This window comes from Ranitomeya variabilis, chromosome 6, assembly GCF_051348905.1.
Source record: "Ranitomeya variabilis isolate aRanVar5 chromosome 6, aRanVar5.hap1, whole genome shotgun sequence".
Classification (NCBI taxonomy): domain Eukaryota; kingdom Metazoa; phylum Chordata; class Amphibia; order Anura; family Dendrobatidae; genus Ranitomeya; species Ranitomeya variabilis.
This window is the reverse complement of record NC_135237.1, coordinates 35,931,815-35,951,516: the sequence shown is the minus strand read 5'-3', so window position 1 is coordinate 35,951,516 and position 19,702 is coordinate 35,931,815. Positions and strand designations below refer to the sequence as shown.

General features: G+C 41.7%; 1 protein-coding gene across 1 annotated transcript; it reads left to right on the top strand.

Annotated features, from left to right (window-relative positions):
• Nucleotides 1-4,660: 4,660 nt before the first annotated feature.
• On the top strand, nt 4,661-18,150 carry LOC143781574 (metalloreductase STEAP4-like). Its single transcript, XM_077268224.1, has 5 exons — nt 4,661-4,991; nt 6,861-7,316; nt 13,405-13,932; nt 16,362-16,526; nt 16,758-18,150. Exons 1-5 carry the CDS (start codon nt 4,974-4,976, stop codon nt 17,001-17,003), a joined length of 1,413 nt encoding a protein of 470 aa, XP_077124339.1. The 5' UTR covers nt 4,661-4,973; the 3' UTR covers nt 17,004-18,150.
• Nucleotides 18,151-19,702: the final 1,552 nt, after the last annotated feature.

Below are 19,702 nucleotides of genomic sequence, written 5' to 3'. Positions count from 1 at the left end.
CCACCATAAGCCCCCATATAGAGTATGATGTCCACGACAGCCCCCAATATATAGCATGATGTCCACCATAGCCCTCCATAAACAGTATGATGTCCAAAACAGCCCCACATACTGTATATACTATGATGGATTCCACGGCATCTCATACAGTATTTTGACCCACAAACAGCACCCCAAAAAGAATAATATTCATCATAGCCCCTTATCCAGTATGATCACCACAGCCCCCATTATAATGGCCTCCTCAGCCCCATTTCAGTATGGTCATCACAGCTCCTCACATACTTTGCTGTCAACCTCTCATTTCATGGTTCTCCAGCATAGTTCTTCATTTCATGCCCTCCCTACACAGCCCCTCATTTCATGCCCCCCCCGCAGTGACCCTTATTTCATGGCCACCACGAACAGCCCCTTACTTCATGTCCCCTCCACACTGCTCCTTATATCATGCCCCCGTGCAGAGCCCTTGAGAGGGAGCGACGGCCAGAGCGCAGGCAGAGAGAGGCGTAAGCGGTGTCAGTGACTAACACTGCTCCCCTGTGTACCTGTGCCCCGGCCATCACAGTGCTGAATGCCTGTGGCCAAAGGAAGGTGTCAGGCTGCTGCAGGTATTCATCAGGTTTTTTTTGCAACGTGTACTCCCCCTGGGTAGGCAAGAGTTAGCGCCCTCGTCAGTATCTTCCCTGCTTACCCCTTGTCCTGGCCCTGTAACCAGCATAACCCTGTATGGAACAGGCTCAGATCCTGAGGGCACTCCATACACCCCAATATATAAACGCCATGGACTGGAGTGTTAAGGGATAAATGATCCATCTTAAGGATAACCAGTTTTAACATAAATTAAAATATACAAAATCTAGTGTATCCTCATAGTGTCACCTGTAGGTTAATAAGACACTTTATAGACATCGCAGCAAGAATGATTTCTGAAGTAAACGTATCCTGCAGGGGACAAATAAGCAGAATTGCCATGAGAAGACACAGCAGGTGAACTATTTTTATTTGTTTTATGCAGATGTTTCTCAGATAAAATCAGTTTTTTTGATATGGAAAAATGTCTTTCCTCCAGGTACAGTAAATTCTGTCTTATCATATCAAAATAACGAGTTTGAGAACGTTGTTGTTTTACAAACTTTTACATTGACAACGGTCTATCGACTCATAAATCAAATTTATTCCAAGGAACTTTTTCTTATCAATGTGAACAGATCCTGTTTTTTTGGTGGATGTAGACTAGTGAATCAGATGACAATTTCTCTTTAAATGAGTGTTAAAAAAATGTGGCTACATTCATGACACCTTACAAAAAATACTGTGGACGAAGGCTTGAGCAAGAAATAAATCTTTTTATAGCTACTCTGAAATAAGAAATAAATTACATACTGTTAGAGATCGGGCATATGACCAAGTGCGATCCAACAAAACACTGGATCACACTCGTATAAAGTGGCCACGAGCGGTAGTCATGATCAAGCTGCTTTCCACCAGCTCCATTGGGGGCTGGGCACTGCTCACTAGATGCAGGCCTCTCCAAACAAGCCACTCTTTACAGGCCGGAAGGATTTTCATGCTCTTTCACTCTTACACCCACGATGGCCTGGTCCGTCTTGCCTTTTTGTGCCACTGACCGCCATCTTGCATTCTGTGCTCAGTGCCATCTTTGTTTTCACTGGATCCTTCCCCGTATCTGTCAAGTTTTCTTGATGTATGGTTTGATCCTACTGACTACGCCAAGTGTAAAGTGGCCATGAGCGGTAGTCATGACCTAGCTGCTGTCTGGTTACGTCTAGCACTTTACAGGAAAGCAGTGTCCTTTTAGGTGTGGGGAGCATCACACTCACTTGTAGGCCAAGTGCCTCCGCTGCCTCCAGGCTTCCTTTCTCAGAAGCCACCACACACAACTCAGGGAACACCAAGCTCATTGCAATAAGCAAACATTTACGAGTCAGTTCAAGTTCATCAGATTTTGACATTTGTGAAAGGTCATAGCATTGCATGTTTCTTACTTCCTTAGCACAACGTATCTTCATCTCTACCACTCGTTCATCCTGGACCATCCCTATGCTCACTGTTTTCTTCAGCCTCAAGAATTTTCTGTCCACTTCAGCAGTGCACCCGGGACCAGCCACGTGCTCTTCACGTGATTTCACGTCCACCGACCTTGAGATGTCAGAAGACCAGGCACTCTCTCTAGTACCTGAACCGAGCCTTTAGCTGCAGACGTTGCAGGAATGTCCACAATGGATATCAGTACAGCCTCCCACTGCCTCGAATGATTGGCCCCAGCAGCCCACTGCACCTGAACTTCACCTTGTTATGGTACTTCCCTATCTGAGTCACTACCAGGAAATGCCACCTTTCTCAGTAACACTAGTCCCCACCCACTGGGCTAGTTCTATTCATTAACTATATACTAACCCTACTGTCCTTATCTTATGTCCTATGCCGTTGCTAAGCCACTTAACTATATGGACAGTACTCATACTATCCCAAGTCTAACCCTACACTTACCCTACACTATGCACTACTCACAGTATACATTAACACTCTATATCCTTATATGCTCTACATTACCATCATACAATGTAAAAGACGCTTGTCATTATTCACATTACATGTAAAACTGCATGACACTGTACACATAGCATGATTTTTGTTTTCAGGGGTAGGAATACTCTTCCACTCGTCTCTATGTTATTCTAAGGGGCCTTGCACATGTACAATGTTTTCCTCAGACTAGGCCCGATTAACACAGATAAGAGAATATACGGCCGCCTGCACCTGCCCTTAGACTAAGGAAGGGGAAGATGTCTTCAGGCCTGCCAAATCTCACAGGGTGTGGCAGTTCCCACGAGAACAGTTCAAAATAAAGAATTGTTGCTGGATGTGACTAATCTGGGTGGGTACAAGGAGTTCCTTTTACTTATTATACAGCTATTATGTAAGAAACGCCTACATTTATGTACAGAACACCAATATTCATGAAGAAGAGTATAAAATAAAAGAACACTTCAGCAATCTCCTGGAGATTGTTGGAATCCAAAAGTTTGTGTATTTCTTCTGTTCTCATCAGATGTAAAATGAGTGCTTGAAACTTCTATGCCAGCGTTGTGGCTTCTTCAACAATACCCAACTTTAAAAGTAGTGGTTAATTCCATTTAGTCTGAAAGCTCATTTTCCTACTTAAAACAGAGCTTTGTGGAGATTGTCTTCTCGGAAAAAGACCAGTTATGAAAAGAACCTTTAAATGGTGAATAATATGGAAATGAGATCTCTCCTGAAAGAGAAAAGCCTCTCTAAGGGAAGTAGTTACCCTGTAATTCAAAGTTAGAGCCGAGTTTTGTTTTCTTTCTTTCTTTCTTTCTTTCTTTCTTTCTTTCTTTCTCTTTCTTTCTTTCTTTCTTTCTTTCTTTCTTTCTTTCTTTCTTTCCCTGTCCTTCCAAGACATAACTAATTTGCTTCCTTCCTGATGTACAGTATATACAATTTGATGAATTTGACGGAGGAAGAACTTATGACCCTTGCAGCCCTAGCTCCTTCCCTGCTCTGTTCCAGTGCAGATCCAAAGTGAAAACTTTTGTGGTTTAAATGTTTTTATAAATCAGCCCCACAATCTCCTAAAATGTAATAGGCGTATCCTATTGTGTCAGTGAACAAGCAAAGGGGATGCTAGCAGATAACAGATCATTCAGCCTGGGAACTAATAAGAAATTAAAGTGTACCTATCATTACAAATGACTTTTCAGATTAAGTTGTTGCTTGTGTACATTAAAAATTATGCTATTTCTGGTCATTATATGACTTGTATTTTGCATTTTTCACAAGTTTTCCCCTCTGCAGGCTTTATTTCTAATCATCAGTTGTCTCTGAGCTAGTAGGTAGAGACTACCTGCTATGATGTCTCTTACACAGCACACACAGAGATATGGGATTCCTGTTCTCCTTCGTCTGGAGCAGGATCAATTTTTCACAGTAAATTATAAGTTTAAGAGGAAGGAGAAGAAGTGGCGCGTAAGTGGACAAAAGAAAACTTTTCTCTGATGAGGTATATTACAAAGTTTCTTATACTTTTTTGTACTTTTTGTTTATGCAAAGTTGAATATAGATAGACTGTGAATAGAAATAATGAATAGATGTTAATAGACATAATATAAGTCAAAATAACAACATAATACATAGAGAAAAGTGTTCTATAAATTTAAGGAAGACCTCTCACTATGTAAAAAGTGGGGAGTGTATGTTCTTATTTTTTCCAGCTGCTTCCCTAAGTATTTGGGTTTTTTTTTGTTTTTTTTTTAAATCTACCACACAGATCCAGAGATATGGGCCCCTTTATATAGTGCTGATTTTTACAGTCTTTACAAGGGGGCATGGCTCACAGGGTGATTATGCAGAGCAGCCTAATGACACGCCTCTAGAGAGTCCTATGGGACACGCCCACTTAGTTAAGGGCATAAAAAAAGGCACTAGATAAAAAGGTCCTTAGCTCTGGAACTGGATCGTGGATTTAAAACAAAAACAAATCAAAATGCTCAAGAGATCAGCGAGAATAAATTATTAGCAAGAACTGGACTTTTTTCATCCAGAGGCAGTTCCTCCTTAAACTGTAAATTGATGAGGGATGTGCTGTAATTTTCTGCAGGGCCGGAATCTACAAAGATTATGAACATTTACAGACAGATTCAGTGACTCATACCGAGCTATGGAATATGAGTCTGTCAGTTGCTCTACACCGTAAATTTACCAATATCCTAAAGTGTATTTTTTTAAGAAACTTGTGTTTTCTGAAGTATTCGGACTTTCCCCGAGTAATCTTGCCCAAACCTTTCCTGGTATGGGAGGGATTTAAATCTGGCAAATGTGACTCTATGTAAAATACACAGGACACTTCATGTTCCCGGCTAAAGGCTGCAGGCGTCTTGGATAATATACTCTTGCTGCTGTAGGGAAGATTTGCATTGACTTCTCCAAGGATGGAACAAGACGGAGCGGTAAGTGCGGGATCATATACTGGCTCAGTGATCATTGGTATGTAAAACTAAATCCGACAGAGAGAATACATTACTAGCTGTGCAGATGCTGCTTTATGTTCGCAGAAGCCTACGGTAATGATATGGGGAAGCAACTATTTCGTTTGCCTTGTTCTGCTTGAAGTATTTTGGAGTGTTGAAATTCTTGGCATGTGAAGTCATCTCTGTTTTAAAAGGAAAGTATCATCGGAAAGTAAAATTATTTCAATCTTTTTAGCATGCTATGTTACTATCCAGTAAAAAAATGAAATATTTTAGTTTCTACATTGGCCACCAAAGCAATCACAATAGACTGACATTTCCTGCCTATTGAAGCCCGCTATTTAGCTTTGCTGTGTAGATTGGGGCAGAGACGTCAATGGAAGATTTCATGACAACTGTATTGTACTGATAGAAACTTAAAGAGTTTTTACAAAACATTAAGTTATCTACCTATCTATAGGATGAGGTTAATTGACTGATTGCTGGAGGTCCTATAGCTGGGACCCCCAGTGATGCTGAGATCTGGGCTCTGGAACCCAAGAATTGAGATCTGTACAGCACAGTCTTGAATGGAGCACAGGTGTGCATGCTTAACCTCTGCTGGAAATAGAAGAGCATTCCTCTTTATCTGGCTTGAAGAATATTTAAAGGGGTTATCCAGGCTTGGGGTACAAGTCTGCAGTCACTCTATGTCTGCAGACTTGGGAATCCTCACAGAGCTCAGTGAACACACTGTCAGGATTCTCTGGTGCCGATGCCAGATGCTATTTGCATACTTGTGGTCACATGCCAACTAGAAGTGCACAACCTCATTCAATACAAGTGAATTGAACGAGGCCTGACATGTCTAGTCGGAATGTGGCCGGAAGTATTCAAATCGCATACTGAGCTCCTGGCGCTGACACTGGCGAATCCTGACAGTGTGCACTGTGAGGATTCACAAGTCTGAAGTCCCGTTTAGTGACTGCAAAATTTAGCCCCAAAGTTGAACAACCCCTCTAATGTTTTGAAAATGACTCTTTTGAAGGGGTTGAATACTTTCTAATCAAATTTAAAAAATCCCTCACCTGTTTATAACAGATAAAGCAATCTTGAATACCCCCATGGAAAACCGCTATGCTGTGTTTCAATTTCCCTGCAATGTATAGATTGGCAGTGCAAATACTACATCTACTATCATGTCCATGGCAAACAAGATGGTAGCATTTAAGTGGGTAACTACTTGACTACTTGCCAAAAAACTATTCACATGTGCAGAAGTTCTCCTCAGCAGATCCATGGGCAGCTTTGGGCATAATGCTAATTTATGTCAGTGCATAATATTTTATTGCTTTTTAGAAAGTGGTCAATCACTGCAAATAATGCAGGATGGTAGCATTACACTCACAATTAAGGTAAATTATGCAGCTCCTCTGTCATTCCCTGTTTTCCAGAAGAAGGCTCTATGGTTTCTAGGAGACTATATATCTTAACTTCTGCTCCAAGTCCTGTCTTGTATCATTGGAAAAACAGGACAGAAAAAGAAGCTGAAGCTGCATCTCCCTCCTCCCCCTGACTTTTATTTACATAAGGATATTTTTTACTATGTTGCCCCAATTCCTTATTGTACCTGATTGTCCAACTCCCTGTAAAAACATTACACACCTGGTCCCAAAGTTTTCTTTTAACACTTCTTGAAGCCAGATTGGGCCCCCTTGTCCTTCACTGACCCCTGTGAAGATGAATGTGTATAAATCTCTGAATAAACAGAAATAAATAAAACTGTCTATAATTAAAAGATAAAAAAAAAATTGTCGTCATGTCTGTTGTCACTGATTCTCACCCATGATTCATGTTTATATTTTGCAGGAAAACTGCGATTCATCAAACTATTTTCCACTTCGGACAATGGAGTCAGCAAAACTCAAAACCGTTTGTATTTTCGGAACAGGAGATTTTGGAAGATCTCTCGGAGTCAAGTTGCTCCAATGCGGCTATTCTCTTGTTTTCGGGAGCAGAAATCCTAATTCTTCCAATCTCATCCCTAAGGGAGCAGAAATTTTTGACCACGCAGAAGCAGCAAAAAAATCTTCAATTATTATCATAGCCATCCACAGAGAACACTATGGTTTCCTCTCTGGTCTTGCCGATGTTTTGAAGGGTAAAGTCTTAGTAGACGTCAGCAACAATCTGAAAATAAACCAGTACCCGGAATCCAATGCTGAATACCTGGCCGGTTTGTTACCAGGATGCAAAGTAGTTAAGGCTTTCAACACAGTCTCTGCCTGGGCGCTGCAGTCCGGAACGTTAGATGCAAGTAGACAGGTGAGAATTAAAGATATACCCATCGGGAAACCAATGAGAGACACAAAGGGTATAACTATAGGAGGGTCAGAGGTGGCAGCAAACCAAGGTCCTGTTATAAATGGCACAATGTTGGTGAGGGGAGCAGCAGCTTTAAATTTTACCATTGGGGACAAACCTACAAGAAATTCAGCACTTTTGCCAATGCATTTTGGCTTTGATTTTTCCATTACATCCCAAAACACATAATCCATTTACACTATTGAAGTCTTCTTGGAAGGCATTGGTCCTCCTTGTGGAGATCCAGTTGATAAAAGGGGTCTCACCAGCAAAGCTCTTTATAGAGATGGGTGACATGCTCTCCACTTCTCGATTATAGATCGAGCATTGGTGTGCTCAATCAAGTAGCGAGCAATGCCGAGTATCGCGTGGGGCTCCAGTGCTCGGATTCCCCTAAGTAAATTAACTGAGCAGAGCGCAGAGAGTGAGAGACAGAGAATTTTTCTATAATAATAATAATAATAATAATAATTTTATTTATATAGCGCCAACATATTCCGCAGCGCTTTACAACTTATAGAGGGGACTTGTGCAGACAACAGACATTACAGCATAACAGAAATCACAGTTCAAAACAGATACCAGGAGGAATGAGGGCCCTGCTCGCAAGCTTACAAACTATGAGGAAAAGGGGAGACACGAGAGGTGGATGGTAACAATTGCTTTAGTTATTTGGACCAGCCATAGTGTAAGGCTCGGGTGTTCATGTAAAGCTGCATGAACCAGTTAACTGCCTAAGTATGTAACAGTACAGACACAGAGGCTATTAACTGCATAAAGTGTATGAGAACATGATGGAGGAACGTGATTATGTTGTTGTTTTTTATTAATAGGCCACACAGGGATAATTAGGTTAATGCGTTGAGGCGGTAGGCCAATCTGAACAAATGAGTTTTTAGTGCACGCTTAAAACTGTGGGGATTGGGGATTAATTGTATTAACCTAGGTAGTGCATTCCAAAGAATCGGCGCCGCACGTGTAAAGTCTTGGAGACGGGAGTGGGAGGTTCTGATTATTGAGGATGCTAACCTGAGGTCATTAGCAGAGCGGAGGGCACGGGTAGGTTGGTAGACTGAGACCAGAGAGGAGATGTAGGGTGGTGCTGAGCCATGGAGTGCTTTGTGGATGAGGGTAGTAGTTTTGTACTGGATTCTGGATTGGATGGGTAGCCAGTGTAATGACTGGCACAAGGTAGAGGCATCGGTGTAACGGTTGGCGAGGAATATGATCCTGGCAGCAGCATTCAGGACAGATTGGAGCGGGGAGAGTCTGGTAAAAGGTAGGCCAATTAGTAGAGAGTTACAATAGTCCAGACGAGAATGAATAAGTGAGACAGTAAGAGTTTTTGCAGAGTCGAAAGTAAGAAAAGGGCGAATTCTGGAAATGTTTTTGAGATGCAGATAAGAAGAGCGAGCCAGTGATCGGATGTGGGGGGTGAATGAAAGCTCGGAATCAAGGATGACTCCAAGGCAGCGGGCATGTTGCTTTGGAGTAATGGTGGAACCGCACACAGAGATGGCAATGTCGGGCAAAGGTAGGTTTGTAGAGGGAGAGAACACGAGGAGTTCAGTTTTTGACAGGTTCAGTTTCAGATAGAGGGAGGACATGATGTTAGAGACAGCGGTAAGACAATCACTGGTGTTTTCTAAAAAGGTCGGCGTGATAACAGGAGAAGAGGTATATAATTGGGTGTCGTCAGCATAGAGATGGTACTGGAAACCAAATCTACTGATTGTTTGTCCAATAGGGGCAGTATACAAAGAGAAGAGGAGGGGGCTTAGGACTGATCCTTGAGGAACCCCAACAGTAAGGGGAAGGTGAGAGGAGGAGGAACCAGCAAAACAAACAGTGAAGGATCGGCCAGAGAGATAGGAGGAGAACCAAGAGAGAACGGTGTCCTTGAGGCCGATGGAGCGGAGCATAGTGAGGAGGAGCTGATGATCCACAGTGTCGAATGCTGCGGAGAGATCCAAGAGAATTAGCATGGAATAGTGACCATTAGATTTAGCTGTTAGTAGGTCATTAGAGACTTTAGTGAGGGCAGTTTCAGTAGAGTGTAAAGAGCGGAAACCAGATTGAAGAGGGTCGAGAAGAGAATTATCTGAGAGATAGCGGGTAAGACGGGAGTGGACCAGGCGTTCCAGGAGTTTAGAGATGAAGGGAAGATTAGAGACAGGTCTATAATTAGCGGCACAATTTTGATCGAGGGAGGGCTTTTTAAGTAGTGGATGTATGATGGCATGCTTAAATGAGGAGGGAAAAATACCGGAAGTGAGGGAAAGGTTGAATATTTTTGTTAGGTGAGAGGTGACAGCCGGGGAAAGGGACTGGAGGAGATGCGACGGAATGGGGTCGCTGGTGCAAGTGGTCGGGCGAGAAGATGCAAGGAGCCTGCTTACTTCTTCTTCTGTAACTGGTTCAAAGTCAGAGAGTGAACTAGATGCAGTGGGGGAGGGAGGACAGTGCTTGGTATGAAGAGATTGGGAAATGATTTCCTGTCGAATGTGGTCAATTTTTTCTTTGAAGTAATTGGCCAGATCGTCAGCGTGGAGATCTGTGGTTGGGGCCTGCTCTCTTGGGTTGAGTAGGGACCGGAAAGTGTCAAAGAGACGTTTAGGGTTATTGGACAGCGAGGTGATGAGGGTGTTGAAATAGGTTTGTTTGGAGAGGTGAAGGGCAGAGTTGTATGTTTTTAACATGAACTTATAATGGATGAAATCTTCGGGCAGATTAGATTTTCTCCACAGACGTTCGGCGCACCTGGAGCACCGCTGCAGGAAACGTGTTTGCAGCGTGTGCCACGGTTGTCGCCGTCTGTGCCGAGTTGTTCTATGTATAGGAGGTGCAGCTTCTTCCAGGGCACTTTGCAGGGTTTCATTGTAATGCTTCAGAGCAGAATCAGGACAAGAGATGGAGGAGATTGGGGCCAATGAAGACTGCAAGTTCTTCATAAGTTTCTGGGTGTTAATGGCCTGTATGTTTCTATAAGTGTGGAAAGTGGGGATGACCTGAGCGGGATGGCAGTTCTTGATATCCTCCGGCATAACTCTTGAGTTTGCCATTAACTTCCATTATGCTCGTTACTCGAGTCGAGTACGTCTGAGTGTCCGAAGTGCCCGATTCGAGTACCGAGCACTCAAGCATCTCAGTGCTCCATCAACACTACTCTTTAATAAGAGCATGGTCAGAATGAAGAAAATTGCCAGATACATCAAGAATGTAGTTGGTGCAAAATCTACATTACGTCTCTCTACATCATGGGCTATGTTAAAGCTTCTGGAGCTTCTTCTGTCTGTTTCTACTGCAGCTTTACCAGCCAGAACATGGTGTTGCCTGGGTGCTATCAAAGATTGAGCATTGCCATGATTATAAGTTACTTCTAGAGTTAAACCAACAGTTAGGGATACCTTAGCATTGAGCACCACCTCAACTGGGGCGTGTGCTGAGGTTTCATGGCAATAAGGCTCAAAGGACCGTCTACCTCATAAGAATACACTAGAGATGAACAAGTAAATTTGGTTCTTGATGGCAGATAGATCAAGGCAGTGTACAATTCTGCAGGAGTAACCCTCTGCACGGCCTCTTGGGCACCTCTTGACTCTTACTTGGCCCCACACAACGTCAACATCACAAAAGCCTAGTAAGCACCAGGATGCCGGTGCAAAAGGGAATACATCCATGGTCCGGTTGCCATGAAGGACCAAACTGAATGCCAGACCAAGGTGATCTAAATCTCATTGCTCATCTCTAGAAGACACCAGTGTTGTAAATAACATGTGATAGGTGAAGGCTCTGTTTAAAGGATTTGGTGTAAAGGATTTGGACACCATTTGGGAACTTTTTCATTTTTTATTATTTTAATGTATTTGGGGCTAAAAATCATTTTCCCAATAGGGTGTCATTAAAAAATGTTGCACTGTTTTGCTTTGTTTCCCTGCACCTTTAACTTTGGACTGTTTGACGTCTGTGGGCATATTTTAAATCAGCTGAGAGAGGTTCAGAAAAGGACAGATTAAAGAAATACAAGTTCTCCGACAGGATGAGCTCATTGACGAATTCTCAGTTGACTCGCTCTACAGCCGGCAATGGACAGGGAAATAAAAAACACATAAAAACCAAACAGTATAACATTTTTAATGAAAGTTGAAGATGAAAATTATTTTTAGGACAAAATACATGCATTTAATTAAAATAAAATTGCCCCAGAATGTGTCCATATTCTTTAAAGGGAACCTGTCAGCATATTTTTAGACCCCAAGGTAACGTCATCACAGTAAAGAACCTCTAATGATGATTACTTCCGCACCTTTACATTATAAACCTGTGTCTTCATTGTCTTGTAATCCTTTGGCAAATTCTTATGTAAATGAGCTCGTAACTTCAGGAGTTTGGCCTGCAATTACAGCTCTCTTCCTCCTCCCGGAGCCGTCCTCCTGCCAGTGATTGACAGGTCACTCATCTCTATGACATGGTCCCCCGGCCAACATCTCATACAGGTGCCATCATTACGGAGGTGGAATATGTGTAGTAACGTCCTAATTACGTTGCGAGACCTGAAATATGCATCTGCACATGTGCCACCACTGGGAATGATGGCGCCTGCTTGAGATCTCAGGTGGGAAAACAGATCACCGAGACCGACATCTTGCACAGGAGACATCATTCACAGAGGTGGCCTCACCCCCGAAATGAGTGGAGCTGGTGATAGAGAAGAGTGACCTGTCAATCATTGGCAGGAGGACGGCGCCGGGAGGAGAAAGAGGCCATAGACCTATAAGTGCAGCTCAAGCCCCTGAAGTTGTGAGCTCATTTACAAAAGAATTCGCCAATGGATTACAAAACAACAGAGACACAGATTTATAATAAAACAGTCATGGAAGTAATGATTACAGGTACTTCACTGCGATGACATTAGTTTGGGGTGCAAAAACCTACTGACAGGCTTAAAATACGCTTTATCATACGCAAAGTAAATAGCTTTTAAAAGAGGATATATTGATAAATTTTAGTGTTGAAAAAAAAGTCCTATTCTATAGAATCAGGTTTTGGCAAGACAAATGCAGCAAAACATGATACCTGCATTTTTTCAGCATTTTTTTCACCACCCATTCAAGTCAATGAGTGAAAAACGCTGAAAAAGCACTCAAAGAAGTGACATGCTCTATGTCCATATGTAAAGCACAAAATACTGATGACAAAAAAAAACAATGCGTGTGCTTGAGATTTCTGAAATCTCATAGACTTTGCTGGTACTGTAAAAAGCAGCAGAAAATTTGCATTAAAAAAAGTATTAAAAAAATGCAGCTTTAACGCCTAGTGTGAACTTAGTCTAATGCAGGACAGGACATGTCTTCCAGAGTAAGGGTATGTGTCCACGTTCAGGAAACGCTGCGTTTTTGACGCAGCGCTGAGCCGCAGCATCAAAAACGCAACGTCCAGATGTTACAGCATAGCGGAGGGGATTTATTGAAATCCCGTCTCCACTGTGCATTAAAAAACGCATGCGGAATTCCCGCAAAAACGCACACGCGGTGCGTTTTTTCAGAACGCAGCATGTTGCTACAATGAGCAAAACACGCAGGAACACCGCAGGTGACCTGCCAGTGATCTCAGGTGCATTTTTGGTCAGGATTTTACCTGCATAAAATCCTGACCAAAGCCTGAAGCAAACCTGAACGTGGACACATACCCTAAGAGATGCTCTTTACAACCGAACTCCACTCTGATCAAGAGATGAAGGTCCTGAATAAGTAAAATTTTCTATTAATCCAATATTTACTGATATTATATATGAAAATGGGTTTTCTAATGGAGTTTCTAATGCTAATGTGACAATTTGCAAACGCAATGAGTTACGCAAGGACATTGAAACAGGAGGGCCTTTCTACAAAGTTAGAAGGGTCCACTCATAACTTGGCATCATGGCCAATGACTCTGGGTCTATTGAAAGACAAGTTTTAAGTGAGCTCCATATCTCAAATATCTCTGATTTTAGAAAGTAGACTCTCTTGATTACACAATTTTGCAACGTTGACTTGTCTCGCAACAGGTCTTTATGTGTGGTGACGACAACAAGGCAAAGGAAGAGGTGATGGAGATCGCCCATTCTCTTGGACTTACACCCCTGGACCAAGGATCCCTACTGGCAGCCAACGAGATAGAGAACTACCCCCTACAACTGTTTCCAATGTGGAGACTGCCATGTTACATCTGTGCCGGATTCACGGTGTTGATTTTCCTCTATTGCTTGGTGACTGAAGTGCTTCATCCGTTGGCCGTAAGAAAAGAAGACACCTCCTATCTTATTGCCATAACTATTCCTAACAGAGTGTTCCCTATTGTGTCCCTTATTCTTCTGGCTTTGGTTTACCTAGCGGGAATCATTGCTGCTATCATCCAGCTCTATAGAGGCACAAAATATAGCCACTTCCCCAACTGGCTGGACCAATGGATGCTCTGCCGAAAACAGCTGGGACTTATAGCCTTGGCGTATGCTTTTCTACATGCTATCTACACCTTGGTTATGCCTATTCGGTACTATGTACGATGGTGGTCGGACTATTATCTAGTCAAACAGGTAATCAGTGCCTTACTATAGTATAACCAGAACTCTCATATTTACAGGTTGTACGTTGTTACATTTATGGCCTTCACCGGAGAACCCTAATAAGAAAGTAGAGTTCACGATAAAGATCGCAATAATTTCTACTGTATGGATGCATTTTATTGTCCCCCATTCCATTATTATATTTTTCTTTAGGAATACTTGAAGAAACATATGTGGCCAGCAGCAAAATGCCCTTTAAAGGGACCATATGATCAGAAAATAACATAATTTAAATTAAGTTTGTATTATATTTTATGAATTTTGGTGACATTATTTCATTTGTCAAGGCTCTATATTTTAAAGTATCCTAAAATCTTAAAATAGTTTGACATTTCCTGTTCTATACAGATGACTTTAAAGCAGTCTCATTATCATCAAAGGCAGAACTACAATGGAAATACAGTATACAATAGAATATTCTGGATCCACTATTCACAATAAGGGATGTCACAGCTCACCTCTTCCTCCTGTACAATGACTGATAACACCTCTATATACAGTAGATAGCACAGGATCCACCATTCACAATAGGTGATGTCACAGCTCACCTCCTCCTCCTGTACAATGACTGATAACACCTCTATATACAGTAGATAACACAGGATCCACCATTCACAATAGGTGATGTCACAGCTCACCTCCTCCTCCTGTACAATGACTGATAACACCTCTATATACAGTAGATAACACAGGATCCACCATTCACAATAGGTGATGTCACAGCTCACCTCCTCCTCCTGTACAATGACTGATAACACCTCTATATACAGTAGATAACACAGGATCCACCATTCACAATAGGTGATGTCACAGCTCACCTCCTCCTCCTCCTGTACAATGACTGATAACACCTCTATATACAGTAGATAACACAGGATCCACCATTCACAATAGGTGATGTCACAGCTCACCTCCTCCTGTACAATGACTGATAACACCTCTATATACAGTAGATAACACAGGATCCACCATTCACAATAGGTGATATCACAGCTCACCTCCTCCTCCTGTACAATGACTGTTAACACCTCTATATACAGTAGATAACACAGGATCCACCATTCACAATAGGTGATGTCACAGCTCACCTCCTCCTCCTGTACAATGACTGATAACACCTCTATATACAGTAGATAACACAGGATCCACTATTCACAATAGGTGATATCACAGCTCACCTCCTCCTCCTGTACAATGACTGATAACACCTCTATATACAGTAGATAACACAGGATCCACCATTCACAATAGGTGATGTCACAGCTCACCTCCTCCTCCTGTACAATGACTGATAACACCTCTATATACAGTAGATAACACAGGATCCACCATTCACAATAGGTGATGTCACAGCTCACCTCCTCCTCCTGTACAATGACTGATAAAACCTCTATATACAGTAGATAACACAGGATCCACCATTCACAATAGGTGATATCACAGCTCACCTCCTCCTCCTGTACAATGACTGATAACACCTCTATATACAGTAGATAACACAGGATCCACTATTCACAATAGGTGATATCACAGCTCACCTCCTCCTCCTGTACAATGACTGATAACACCTCTATATACAGTAGATAACACAGGATCCACCATTCACAATAGGTGATGTCACAGCTCACCTCCTCCTCCTGTACAATGACTGATAACACCTCTATATACAGTAGATAACACAGGATCCACCATTCACAATAGGTGATGTCACAGCTCACCTCCTCCTCCTGTACAATGACTGATAACACCTCTATATACAGTAGATAACACAGGATCCACTATTCACAATAGGTGATATCACAGCTCACCTCCTCCTCCTGTACAATGACTGATAACACCTCTATATACAGTAGATAACACAGGATCCACCATTCACAATAGGTGATGTTACAGCTCACCTCCTCCCCCTGAACAATGACTGATAACACCTCTATATACAGTAGATAACACAGGATCCACCATTCACAATAGGTGATGTCACAGCTCACCTCCTCCTCCTGTACAATGACTGATAACACCTCTATATACAGTAGATAACACAGGATCCACTATTCACAATAGGTGATATCACAGCTCACCTCCTCCTCCTGTACAATGACTGATAACACCTCTATATACAGTAGATAACACAGGATCCACCATTCACAATAGGTGATGTCACAGCTCACCTCCTCCCCCTGAACAATGACTGATAACACCTCTATATACAGTAGGTAACACAGGATCCACCATTCACAATAGGTGATGTCACAGCTCACCTCCTCCTGATTCATAGTTGTAGTAGTTAAGGATAATATCTTAGGGAAAAGGGTAAGTGGAAGGTGTCTGAGATTAGGACTATGATTGTCACATGGAAATTTTTTCTAGAAATCATACTAGTTCCTATTGTTTCTTTTCAGATAAAAAACAATGATACATACCCATTCAGAAACTACTATGCCTGGCTTTCTGACTCCTACGTGGCGCTGGGCATACTAGGATTTTTCTTTTACGTTTTATTAGGCATCACATCGCTGCCATCAGTAAGCAATGCTGTCAACTGGCGAGAATTTCGCTTTGTACAGGTGAGCACATTGTATAATCCAATCCATGTTCCTTTATAGAATTTGTGATTAGAAAATTGGCTTTGCCATTATCTTTGAGTTCTTCACTAATTTCAGTAAAGTCATTTTTACTCATTACCCTTATACATGGGGACTGGATTTATATTTCTTCAATTTTATTCCTTTTCTTTTGTTTTTCTTTCTCAAGTTTGTGACTAACTCATTTTTTAAATGTTTTATTACTTTTTACAGTCAAAATTAGGCTACCTGACTTTGGTGCTGTGCACTGCGCATACACTTGTCTACGGTGGGGACAGATTCATCTATGGACCTTTCTACCGATGGTATCTCCCTCCAGCTTTTGTGGTTTCATTAATTATCCCATGTGCCGTACTGGTGGTGAAATTCATCCTGATTGTGCCATGTCTGGACCAGAGGATCACAAAAATCCGCCAGGGATGGGAAAGGAAATCAAAGGCGACCAATAGTAGCTGCTGAAACACACAACCATTCACGGACATACTTCAATATTAAAAAGAACAAACATGTCCCCATTGAGCACTGTACAGAACGACCAAAAAAAATTGGCACCATTGATGGAGCCTGTATGCCATCTTCACTGGGTTGGGATCTAAGTTTTCAGTCTTCCTCTGAAACAATGTGAGATCTGGACCACTGGTGGGTATTTGATTGGTCAGAGAAGGCGCAGGCCACACCCTTGCGGAACACTGGTTAGCCAACTTTTCCAAGAGTGTCCTGATTTTCTCTTAAATAGTCCCAGCACATTTTACATTTCCCAGGAGGAAAAGGGTTGGGTTTACACAACCTCCCCTACAAATGCTGGTTCTGTTTGGGATTAGAAGAGAGATCTGGCAGAACCTAGGTAGGACTAAAGTGTATCTACAGTGCCAATGACAATGTTGATAAGGGTTCTAATGCCTCCTTTTTGTCAGGGCATCTGGTGATGATTTCAGACTCTTTGGACCTGCATTTTTGTTCTACGCTATCATCTGACTACAAGAGGATTGTGTTAAGCAAACATTAGATGTTATGGGGTTTATAAGCTCGGTTTGGCACCCTTCACATTTTTCTATGAGCTGAACTCCCCTCACATGTACACATTTTTTTGCAATCAATTATATAGAGATGAGCTGAGTAACACTAAAGGAATCAAATTTTTGATTAATTTTTGATTATTTAATTTGGGCAAATCCAGCAAACAGTGGTGGCCTGTGTTCTACCATTCTTCTGAATTCTGAGGGCCAAGAAAGGGTTAAAAAAAACAACTCTTCACACTTGTTTTCTCTTTGCTATGCCCTCAGATTGAATACTTTTTTCCTTCTTATGGGTCTTCAGGAAGGCAGCATTTGGTCACATGGGGAGCGATGAACATCAATGACATGCATGGTATCGCATGTGACCACATGGGGCACAACGCAAGTCATTAAAGGGACATGTCTAAGTAGCCTCTTGAGCAGCTCAGAGCTATGCAATCTCCCTACTTCCTGGTTGCTTGGGGGACAGGTGCTCCTCCGTTGAGTAACAGTTCTGGTCAGTCCTGCTGAAGCACAATAAATTCCTGATCCTTGGGATTGTGATTCTACAGGACTGATAAGAGAACCCTCATTAGGAGCTGAGATGAAAAGAGAGGAAGGTGAGCAGCTAAAAGTTGTATAGAAATAAATGGACTAGAGAGAGCTGACTGTGATATTAGAAGTTAACTCCTCAGCCTGGAATGTAACTACTGCAGACATTTCGACACCAGGGTCTGGTGGCCAAGCTCCTTGTAAACAAGCTGTACACAATGTAAGATAAAAGATCTCATTACAAATGAATGACAGCAAATAGAAAAAAGCAAGTCAATTGCAAACTTTCTTATTTTCATGTTGTCTAATTAACTGAGACAATTTAATAACTTGAGAATACTCCTTTAATGTCTTTGACATGCGATGCGTCCAAATGACCTCATGGGGTTTAGTCAGCTGAAGTGCCAGCTAAAAGAACTTGAGGGAGGAGAAGATGGAAAAGGGACCTTTTGGAGGACCAGGCAGGCAACAGTGGTGGCAGGTTAGGTAAGAGGAGGACTGAGGAGAGGTGAGTAAGAGCTTATTAGCCTTTTTGCCCCTTACTGGCAAATTCGATTTGCATTGAATTTCCTTAATGGAAACAAAATTGACCCATATTCAATTTTCGGGAGATTTGACGTCATGAATCAGGAAGGGTCTCTATGCTAACGTCTATTTGATACGGTTATAATGGATACTAGATTCCATTTCTAGAAAGTTAGTCAGCTCTAATGACATTTTTGTATTAGTAAAGATTTGCGTTACCCATCAAATAAAAACTCTAAAACATATTATCCAAAAATTCTAAATATCGCCGTTCCTCTGTTATCCTTCCTGCAAATGTCTGATGAAATTGCAAAGTGGGTGTTACCAGCATGGGATGTGTCTATATAACCTCATTCTGTCCAATCAGCACGGGCAGCATCACACTGTGGAAGGACACACCCTATTGTCAAGGGGAATTTTAACACCCAGTTGTCAGTTTATTCATAGATTTCCAGGAGTAATAACAGCACAGCAAAAACATCAGAGATAAGATGCTCTAGAAATGTTATTTTATAGGGAACACACAACTCTACTTCAGACTCGTCAGGAGAGGTGACCCGTTCTTTCAGTGTTGCATCATTGATTCATCTACTCCCAAATTTTATGTACATGCACCATAAACAATATTTATCTCCGACGTCATGCACATTGCACATTCTATATCCAGTAAGCCTTATATTATAGCAGTGACAATTGTTTAAGCTTTATATTGAATGTGGCATATGCCAAATATTTAAAGGGACAATTCACATTTATTAAAAATAAAACAAAATCTATCTGATATTTATCATTTTTTTCTGAAAATAAATAATAGTCAAAATTCTAAACTTGAAAGTCCTGGGGTTTGTCTGTAGCATTATTTGCTCACTGACTGTACAATTACTTGGCAGTATGTCCTGCTTTGTTTAACGAGGTCCTCGAACTTATGGGGTCAAATATACAAGTCCTGTGTAATGTTTAGACTTCCTTAGACCAGAAATCCTGAGAATAAACTAAATATATCCATGTGGTTCATCCTACGTGATAATAGTAGCGTCTTTAGACCCTTATTTTTAATTTTACTCCCCCTCTCGGTTGGTTCACTTT

Coding starts and splice junctions, on each gene's coding strand:
- LOC143781574 (XM_077268224.1), top strand. Junction 7,317..13,404: donor CGTTAGATGCAAGTAGACAG/GTGAGAATTAAA, acceptor GTCTCGCAACAG/GTCTTTATGTGTGGTGACGA. Junction 16,527..16,757: donor GAGAATTTCGCTTTGTACAG/GTGAGCACATTG, acceptor TACTTTTTACAG/TCAAAATTAGGCTACCTGAC.